The 10,587-nt window shown below is 35.5% G+C and overlaps 2 protein-coding genes across 2 annotated transcripts in view; both read left to right on the top strand.

Moving 5' to 3' along the window:
- Positions 1–1,823, top strand: part of LOC117116006 — a gene marked incomplete at its 5' end in the record, with an annotated part of 10,516 nt that extends 8,693 nt beyond the window's left edge. The window contains 2 exon segments of the mRNA XM_033259936.1: positions 435–599; positions 1,783–1,823. Of these exon segments, the coding sequence (XP_033115827.1) occupies positions 435–599; positions 1,783–1,823 (206 nt within the window).
- A 108-nt stretch (positions 1,824–1,931) lies between these two features.
- On the top strand, positions 1,932–10,328 carry LOC117116005 (protein sprint-like). The gene is made up of 10 exons (XM_033259935.1): positions 1,932–2,574; positions 3,937–4,066; positions 4,679–4,874; positions 5,561–5,664; positions 6,130–6,205; positions 6,625–6,805; positions 7,213–7,356; positions 7,874–8,119; positions 9,179–9,277; positions 9,760–10,328. The coding sequence occupies exons 1-10, from the start codon at positions 1,932–1,934 to the stop codon at positions 9,942–9,944; spliced, it is 2,004 nt and encodes a 667-aa protein (XP_033115826.1). The 3' UTR covers positions 9,945–10,328.
- Positions 10,329–10,587: the final 259 nt, after the last annotated feature.

The raw sequence follows: 10,587 nt of genomic DNA, 5'->3' as shown, positions 1-10,587 counted from the left end.
GAGATTTCAAAGTAGCGGCGGGCTTAATGAAAATAAAGAAAAACTTTTTATGTGGTGGTTGGTGCCTAATTGGACATTTTATTTGTATTTGAAATCATTATTATTCTCAGCCGGTGGGTTGCCTAAACAAGGTATAAAAAGGGTCTTGCTTTATTTACTATACTATATTTATTTTTCTTATGTTTGCGTGACTTTATTTACATTACATTTTATTTATTTTTATTGAATGTGTGAGATAGTGCAGTGGTTAGGAATGGGACTTTGATCCGGATTTGAAACCTGTCAATTTTGTGTAATGAACATAAACATAGTACACTTCAAATAGGGTAAGGGTTTGTCTGTCAGCGGTTTGACCATTGTGTTAGTCATTGCATATCCCCATGGGCCTAAACCAAAAGGACCATATACAATTTCCAATTATTTATATATTTTAGGTGTAGAGTTGTTGAAATCTGGACAGGTATTCAAATCTGTGACACACCTGGTGTTGCATCATATGGAAACTAAAGGTAGTTTACCTGAGTTGCTGCGTTTACCGTCCCAGGTAATGGCAGCAAACAGTTTGCAGGAACTTCAACACTTAAACCGCCAGGCTACAAGTGAGTATTCAATTTCAACAGAATATGTTGAACTTAAGAAAGTTATTAAATTGATATTAGGCAATGATTAGCTGGCTGTTTGATTTTTTACAGTAATATATTAAAAATGTACTGTCTCTTGAAATGACCAAAAAAAAAATCATTTAACAAATTTTTTTTGATTAACTTACAGTTGCAGTTACATACAAATTATAAATTTTAGCTTAGAAATGATTGAATTTAAAAAATGTGTAGCCTGATTTTTAAACAGGATACTTATATTAAAAATAATAATAAAACACTTCCAGTGCCTGGAAGGGTTTCTATCATTTTTTGCTGTGGAATTATGAGTAAACATTTTTTAAATACACTAATTTCTATGTTCAAGTTGATAATTTTTATGTTAATTCAAAATGGGCAAGTTAATTGAATTTAAAAAATTATTTTTATGATAATTTTGGTATTTTTCATGTGAAAATACATCTTTAAGGCAAACTATATGTCGGTAACTAGATGATAAATATCTGAAACACAAAGAACTATGATCAGTAGAAGTCAAGTCACTATTAGAGCATCAGTTTTGGTTTTGTCTATATCTGCATAACTTGAATTACCATAGTGGTTTTACTTTTCATAAGAATAATACACTCCATATATATATCTCTTTATTTTGTTCTATATTGATAGCTGATATGTGCTTTCTTTATTTACACCACTTTATTTTTATTTTTATATGTCTATTTATGTATATATTATCTTTATCTGTACATTATATAGCCTATTTATATGCCTATAGGTTTATTTTTGTTTTATTCATATATTCCATCATTTACTCTTTAAGACTTCATAATCATTTACTTATTGTGTAGTTAAGTCCGCTTCCCACCGTATTGTTCTACTATGTAAGCTTAATTTAGAATTGTTTAATCTATAACACCACTATCTCTATACTTGACCGCTTTGTTCTCTGTCGGATTTCTCTTTATATATTACCGCATAAACTATTAGATAATTGGTCTATAATCCGTCTACACCTCTATTGTTACACCCAAATATGGGCATATTACATTTACTTGTCACTTAAAGATAATGTGGATAGAGGTTTAGTTTAATTGTATTTTGTTCTTACTATTTTAAAAATTTTATCAGTGTTTATTTCCTAATATTTACTTTGTAGTAATTATTAAATATGTTTGTTCTTCAGGAAGTGGTGATTCTGATGATCTGTTATATTCACTTATTTGAGCTGAAGCCTTTGTTCTAACAGTTTTATAGGTCTACAGCCGGCCGCATTCTTCTTTAACAGAAAAATGGCTGGTTCCCTCGAGACTGCAATTAAATGATGCATGCCATATGGATTGGTCTGAACAACAATCCGCTCTAATTGCCGCCGGCAACCAGAAGATAGAAATGCATCATCAAGCGATGATGCCTGTCTCTTATACACATCTAGATGTGTATAAGAGACAGCCAGAACGCGACTCAGGCCTACCGGATTATATACGGGAATCGCAACGATTTTCATCTTTAACTATCCAGGATACGATTTCATCTTTTGACCCCTTAGCTGATCCAAACAGAGACTCTGGGGTATACCCACATTCCCAAATCTGTCGAGATTCTGCTTGCTCTGAAAGTAGTTATTACCCAACAAAATCAGATGATACAATTCTACCACTTACCAGTAATATTGCTACTCCAGAGGTGAGAAGTGAGAGTTCGCCACAATTCCAAACTGAATCCGTTGTTCATAGAAAACGTGAATTTGGGCAACAATTACAAGGTAAACAGCCTTCGCTTGACTCGTTGGACGAGTCTTCAAGGCTCTCTGGTGTTAGTTCTGCATCATCATCTGGTGAGAGGTTCTCGCTGTTAAGTACGTCATCCGGTGAAGAATCAGCAAAGAACAATGATGAGTCGACTACTCCGACAAAGAAAGGAGTAAAAGTACCTAAATTTCAGAAAATCAGAAAGCAAAGCTTAAAAAATTTTACAAGTAAGTCAGATCACATTTGTCTCAACTTACCGTGAATCTTTCAGCTAATTAGCCCTGGGTATTGTTGCTAACGTCCTACAAAATTACTTCGTAAACATACACATTTGTGGGGTAACACGTGTGTGTTTGTTGTTGGACAAGTACATATTCCTAGTCCTTTGATTGGTTAGTTGTTAAGTTTGATTGAAATTCTGGAAGGGTCCATTCAGGTAATAATAATGATAGTAATGAAGTCATTTATATTATAGTGGTCTTACCTAATTGTATCACAGGACTTTACATACCGTAAAACCTCGAATAGAAGCCCGATGGGCTTAATCTCAAGAAAAAGCACATCTCGAATTGAAGCTCCCCATTTAGGTTTGCAAAATTATCCTTGACAAGAAGCCCATGGGCTTCTTTTCAAGATAGCATGGGCTTGTTTCCAAGATAGTACGTACATACACTGTACGTGAACTTCAAAGCAAAATTAAGTAAAAAGTAAAAACATTCTTAGTTTATACAGTAGTTTAGGTGATTTAATACCGGTTAATACACTCTATGATACAGATTGATGTTACGGTGGAGCTATTTATTGTTTTATAGTGGTAATTCCAAAAATTTACATTATTAATTTCGAAAAGAAGCCCCCCACCCCGTTACTTTGCAAAATAGCCGTGAAAAGAAGCCCATCCACAGTTCGCAAAAAAAAAAAAAAGAAGCTCAGGACTTCCAATTCAAAGTTTTACGGTATACAAGCAGTAGGTAACATTCGGTCTGCTGTAAAGATTGAGAAAGCTCAGCCAGAAAAATATATTGATTTGCAAATTTTAAATATGAGGACGTATCATAGGATTAATGTAGAAATGTGGTATTGTCTCAACAACCTTATAATTTGGTTCATTTGTTATTTATTCTGACAAAGGCGTATAATTTTTTATACACATGCATGTAGGTTCCAGGCTCTGTATGCATATAAACAATTTTTTAAATTATAAAAACAGTGCTCAGGTACCAATTTGTTCCATCAAATTTGAAAGTAGACAGAAAATCTTAGTTAAATATTTATCTCTGAAGGCGAACTCAGACAGCATCGTACAATGCAGCCCTGCGTGATCTGTTGTCAACATCGGGTCTGCGATGGTTTGCGTCGGAGGCAGTCATATTGTTGAATATTAAGCATGTTTAATATTTCTCTCAATGCCTTAAGACTGTCCCCGACTATGAATCGCATTTGGCTGCGTCGTACAAGGCTGTCTGTATGGGCCTTAATAGAAACACAAATTAAACCTGACTCGTCTCTGGGATTTAGAATCTCTATAGGTTTACATTTTTTCCTCGCTGAAATAATTAATTAGCATTTTATTTATTTTGTGTTTTCAGAAGAGGTATTTGGCTCCTTGTCTAAAAAGAAGTCAAAACAGGGTATTGGGAAAAAAACACTTAGCGCAGAAAAAATGAATGAAGAAGTTGGAGAAAGAGTAGCTGAATATATAGAAAAAATTGTACTAAGGTTTGTTGTATTTTAACATCATAATTTGTTCTTTTATTCATTTATTTGGGGTTTTTTTTTAAGCAGCTTTTTCTCCCTTAAAATTTGTTCCTGCCCTTTTTACTTTCTTTGGTTGGTTTAGTCTTTGTAATTTTTCTGTGCCCTTTTTTGCTTTTGTAATTTTTGTCTGTTTTTGCTTTCCAGGTTGGACCTGCTGAGGGGGTGCAAGGAGTACGAATGCATCCCAACCCTCACCCCCACAATGGCAAATTAGTTCCACTAAGGTTATATCCATGTATCTCTGTGTATCCATGTTTCTTAATATCCTAATTTAGTTCTGCATTCAATTATTGCACCCTCTCCCCCATCTTAGAGACAGACGTGTCTTTATGCTTATGTTTTACACTTTGTCGGTCCTTGTAAACCTTGAATGTGCCTGTGTTTGTCGCCTCTTTTTGCTGTGTCTCTTGACTGCCTTTTTTTAACATGTTTTCTGGCTATTTTTTTTTTCAATTCATTGTATTGGTATTTTATTATGCTTGTATTTATATTTCCCTTGCCAAATAATTTGTAAAAGTAAGCAATTGAAAATTTGACAATTTTGTTGACAATCAAAATGGTGTTTGTTTTTAGGAGGTCACATGAAACAGGCACATTCCTGTGTATGACTATAGACGCATTCATCAACAGTAAGGTGGGAAAAAAACATGAGAAGCCAGAAGCGATGATGCATAGTATTCGTCAATTAATAGGAGGACTGAAGCGTAATCTGATCGCAATGAAAGCAGATCCGGTAATTCAAAAAGCCATCCAACAAAATACTGACAAGGTAGGCAGATTCAATATAAAAGATTGTTTTATATAGAAAAGCAATTTTAATCAAGCATAATACAAGAATAGGAACTGTTTGCTTTAATCAAGACTGAAATCAGACCTGTATGTTTTCACATCACTTGTCAACTTGTAGCAAGATGGAGACACATAACCATCTTTACCGTCGCTATAGGAACAGACAGAAATTTAATTCAAATTCAATTCAAATGTTATTTCCAGGTGAGCATAAAAATAACAAATATAAAAAGTAAAAACATGCCATCCAAGGATCAAGTGACTCTTTAAACAGAATCCACACAACATAACATAATTGAGCACTAATAAAAAATCTACCATCTGTACCATCACTACTCAAATTTTGATCTTAGTTGACATTCTTAGTATTCTGTTTTACCTTCTCTGAATCATCAGCTATTTATTTTCAATTATATTTTATATCAACTGTTATTAATAAATAAATATAGGCCTATATCAAGGGCGGATTCAGTATTTAAAAATCTTGAACCATAGTGAACACTATAATTTTAGAGTCATTATTAGTGTAGCAATTTGTATATTTGACCATGGAGGAATTAGTTTATCTGACAGTGTTTAAGGGTATAGGAAGTGCATTTTTTTTTTTTGCCCTGAATGTTATTTCTATATGTTTAATAAATTGAAATTATTTTATTATTAACATAGTTAAACCAAGAAGTTGAATCTATTGTTGAGGCTGCCCTCTACCAACGCATCCTTGTACCTTTGAAGGAAACGATTTATTCCAATTATCACCATGAGTACAAAAGGTAAGTCAAGGTGTCCTATAATAAAAGCTCATTGCTTATGCCCTTTTTAAAGAATTCAAATCCTAAGCCTAAAGCCCACATAACCCAAACTATTTGTTATTATTTACTCAATGATGATTGGTAAAAATCCCAAAAACTTAAAAGGTCACATTATGTGAATGTTTAAAATATTTCCATGGGAACTGTTGGTGGAACGGTTGTGACTCGGACCTTGAGGTCCTGGGTTGAAACCCTTGCTGTACAAATTGCTTGTGTTCTTAGGAGACACTTTAAATTTGTACTTCTGCCCAGGAATATAAATGCTGTGAAGGTAAAACAGCTGGTTTTGCGGGAGGAGTGGCGAACCTTCCCCCTCCCCCCAGATTTGAACTTTGCCCATATTCCATAAGAGAGTTGTGCACTGAGGCCTTTGAACTTTGATCTTTTGATTTATTTTAAAATAATATTTGCATTGTCATTTTTCAGAAATGGCTCCATTTTGTTGCTAGAAGAAAAAATGGCAGCTGCCAGATCACGAACAATAGAGCAATTAGGAATCAAGGTATCTTACAATTTATTAACTTCTGACTTGATTTGCTTTAATATTTTTCATACTTACAGAGGGTAATCCTTTTCAGTAGGTTGGTATACAGTATATTTAATCGCCAACATAAGTAAATGTGATACTTTTAATAATAAGTTCATTCTTAGGGATTAGGGATGTTTTTGGTTGTGAGAAGAATAAAGTGCTATCGCATGATTTGAAGGCAAGCATTTTTAAACACCAAGCTACGTCTCAGGGAAATATTCTACAAAATATGCCATAATGTCCATAATATCTCACTTCTTCACTTTCTTTTTTGTAATGTGGTCATTATTTTTGACTTGCACATTCACATACCAACTTACTGCATCATATTCATAGCTTGTATAAATTAGAAGAATTAAATTTAAATTGACAATTGTTTTACCGTCTTACAGACAAATTTTGTTCCACCCAATGAGGAGCAAATGAAGACAATCAAAGAATGCTTTAGTTGTCTGCAGGAGGCTTACTCCCCTTATGACAAGATGGACCTGATTCTCAAAGCTGTCACTTACATTTATGACTTTGTTGGTGACAAGGAACATGGACGAGCTGTTCAATCAATGGGTGCTGATGGTATGCATGTTGTGGTTTCTTTGTTCTTGGGTGAGGGATACTGACCAATAGTTAGGGGTACTATCCCAGGGTGGGTAGATACAGGGGCGGTTTTAGGGATAGACATGGTGGGGTACATGATGCTGGTTTTGCCACTGCTGTCTTTTATTTATTAACACAAAAAAATACATAATGGCATACAAATACTAAATGTTACAATATTTTGAAACAGCATATACTGAACACGATTATTGGATACTACAGTATTTATTTGTATTATTATACATCTAGGCCTATATGAAATTTGTGTCCCCTCATAATATCTGGATTAGTCCCTGCTTTTGTGGCATGTGCAAGTTTTGTAAAGATGCTAGAATGTTATTTGTGAAAGTTTTATACAGATTCTGGAATTGTTTTTCTATCTACAGATTTTCTTCCAATGTTGATTTATATCCTTGTGCAATGCGATATGACAACAATCGAGATTGAGACGGATTACATCTGGAGTCTTTTGGAAGCTTCAGCGTTCACAGGGGAACCTGCGTACTACCTAACAACCTTAACAAGTGCAAGTACGTTCAACATATTATGAAATTCTTAATACCATTAATCTAAATCACTATTTTCTTCTGAGAGCAGCTTAGCTGACTGAGAGCAACTTAGCTCACTGAGTGCAGATGAGCTGACTGAGTGCAGCTTAGCTGACTGAGTGCAGCTTAGCTGACTGAGTGCAGCTGAGCTCACTGAGTGCAGCTGAGCTCACTGAGAGCAGCTTAGCTCACTGAGACCAGCTTAGCTCACTGAGTACAGCGTAGCTCACTGAGTGCTACTTAGCTCACTGAGTACGCAGCCTAGCTCAGTCGGCTAAACTGATGGTAACCACTGAGTGTGCATTGAACCATGAAGATAACCTTTTGTACACTGTTCATTTTATTTCGATATTCTCCTTGTGTTTCAGCAGGAGGACTTAAATGCTCACACTGAATATATGAAATGCAGTCCATGGGTATTTCATCGTATGATTTCAAGCAGTAAATTTTCAGTTCAGAGTTAGGAAAAAATAGATTTTGTTTTCATTATTTCCTTTAGTTCATGTTTTGAAGAATGTTGAATATTTTGATGACGATGAACAAGAAGAGGACAAGGAGGAAAATAAAGAGGAAGACAACGCAAACGATGAGGTAGCAGAGGAAGAATCGATGGAGTTTGTACACCGTCGTTCATCCAGTGTTAGCGGTACCAAGGGTTTTCTAGAAGTGGTTGTCACGGTAACTACTGGTGTCTTCCAGGACAAAATGCTGCCAGTGTGGCCAGGAATGTCTACGAAACAAATTTGTAAGTTTCACATAAACAAGCTGTACACCTTTGTTTAATATGAAAACTTCCTTAAACCATCATTCTCTGTATCAGTATTATCATAAAAGCTTAAAATATTTACTATCATTAAAATAAACCTTACACCCAATTTACAAAATAGAAATTTTGCAGGAGCCATGCAAAATTGTACACTCACTCACTGCACCCGACGTCGTCGGCTGATGTCAGGGGCATACCGCGGGGGTGTCGATGGGTGCGGTCGACACCCCCTTTTAAAGAAAGTGCCCTTTAAATATGCTCGCTTCACTCACAAATAACGCACCCCGCGAATTCTGAAAGCTTTGCTAAATTGCTCCGAGTTCTGCTTGCCCCCTGCGCTTTCGTTTCGACCCCCCCTTAGATTTTACACCATACGCCCCTGGACGTGATTCCATGTAGAAGGCAACACCACGACGCACACGCAACAGATCATTTTTACTGATGATCCATTCAGACTGCCACCAACAATCAGCATGACAGCATCGACTAAAGCTCACAGATAAGCCGGTCGTATAACGCAGTGAGTGCCAGCGGTTTTAGAAATTTCTTGTGATATACCATTGCTTTCATGACAGAGATCAATCAATGAAATATACCTCAAGCGTCTTTGTTGTTCCTATGTTTTATTTATTCTTAAATGTGTTTTGTGCAGACAGTAAAATTATCTTGAAGGACTATCTCTTACATAATTTCTTGTCATCGCCTCTATTATCCAGATCCTGTAGGCCACTTTACCTGGCCTGTGCCTGGCCACCTGTAAGCCTCTGTCATCTTGCCTCCTGTAGGCCTCTATCATCTAGCCTTCTGTAGGCCTATGTCGTCTAGCCTACTGTAGCCCTCTGTCATTTTAACCTCCTGTAGGTCTCTGTTATAGCCACCCGTAGACGTTTGTCATCCAGCCTTCTCTGACCCAGAACATAACATGATCCTAGGCAAGCTTTTGAATAGTTATTTTGATGGTAAAAAGCCAACTGTTAAGTTTTTATTTTTTATTAAAAATGCTATCATATTTACTGAGATTTGAATTTTTTTTTTAAGGCCGTAATTTAGCTTTGAAGAATCGCATTGATGAAAAGGACCGGGAAAATTTTGGATTGTTTAAGCTTGAAAGAAACACAGATGGACAAGTTATAAAAGGTAAATTTCAATGGTTTTAAAATTATCTAGGCATCTACTTGCCTTTTCATTGCATACTTGCACTGTTTTTTTAGGCATTCAAAATACTACTGTATGCCCATGTACAGTCATGATATGCCTAAATATGGTCATGATGTGATGTCATCATGACCATATCTAGGCATGTCATATGTTTTGCAAATAATAAAATTTGATATGCTTAAGTTTTTCATGCACCTGGTTTATCCTGGTCTTTGCATTCTTTCATTTAATATGAGTAGATTCAATCAGTACCTCTTACAAAAGGGCTTCTTCACCCAAGCACCTGTGATTTGTAATCAGTTTCTACTGAACATTCGTCTGTCTTCATCTCTCCAATTTAAGTCACTCCTTAAAACTCACCTGTCCCAATAGACTAATGGTCTTATAGCGCTGTGAGACACCAGTAAAGATCGCTTTATAAATGCAAATTATTATTATTAACATCCTTTCTACTTTTGCAGAAACCCTTCTTCAAGACAATGACAGTCCACAAAGAGTGAAAGATGAAATGGCGGTCAAAGGAGTTTTCTGTGACTTTGGATTTAAACATAAATTTTACCGTATTGATTGGCCAGTGAATGAAAAATTTATCGATAAAACAAACTCTGATGAAAGTGACGAAGAAGACACAGAGATTGAGCTGTAGTCAAATATCATTTGCATTAAGTAGGAAGAAGACATACAGCCATATTGTGATGAAATATCATTTGCACCGGGTAGGAAGAAGACTTGCATCCCAAGCTGTGATGATGTATCATTTGCATCAGGAAGGAAGACTCGCGACCCAATCTGCGATCATATATTATTGCATCAGGTAGGAAGAAGCTGCGATCATATGTTTTCATTGGGTAGGAAGAAAACACAACCCAACATGTGGTCAAATATGTTTTGCATTGGGTAGGAAGAAGATATGAGGCATGTTGTGGCAAAATGGTTAAGTTGTCGCACAGTCCAGTATTGAGTAAATTAGCTATAAAATATGGGAGCTCAAAAAATTTCCTAAAAATCCAAATTTGTTTTTCACTATAGATCAACAGTTTAATGTCTTATTAATCATGTCCCAAAGTATTAGTTCTGGAAGTGGTTAACAAATTGTTTATTTAATGTTATTTGTTATAGTTCATTCTATTAAACAGTGTATGCAATGTATGCACAAATAACTTTGAAAGGCAATTACTCAAAATCATGTTTATCTTGACTCTAAGAGTACTGTACTTTCACTTTCCAATAACTTAGGCTTGAAATGTCCAATTTAAATGAATGACTCCTCATTTTAAAGATCACATACT

Source organism: Anneissia japonica, unplaced genomic scaffold (assembly GCF_011630105.1).
Source record: "Anneissia japonica isolate Jap-2015-1 unplaced genomic scaffold, ASM1163010v1 scaffold287743_len2803612_cov181, whole genome shotgun sequence".
Classification (NCBI taxonomy): domain Eukaryota; kingdom Metazoa; phylum Echinodermata; class Crinoidea; order Comatulida; family Comatulidae; genus Anneissia; species Anneissia japonica.
The sequence above is the reverse complement of the archived record's forward strand: the minus strand, read 5'-3'. Positions and strand labels throughout refer to the sequence as shown.

Bases quoted from the DNA above. Each gene is read 5' to 3' on its own strand.
- LOC117116005 (XM_033259935.1), top strand. From the start codon at position 1,932: ATGGATTGGTCTGAACAACAATCCGCTCTAATTGCCGCCGGCAACCAG. The intron at 6,206-6,624 runs GTATCTTACAAT...ACCGTCTTACAG, and splicing joins TAGAGCAATTAGGAATCAAG to ACAAATTTTGTTCCACCCAA. The intron at 6,806-7,212 runs GTATGCATGTTG...TTCTATCTACAG, and splicing joins TCAATCAATGGGTGCTGATG to ATTTTCTTCCAATGTTGATT.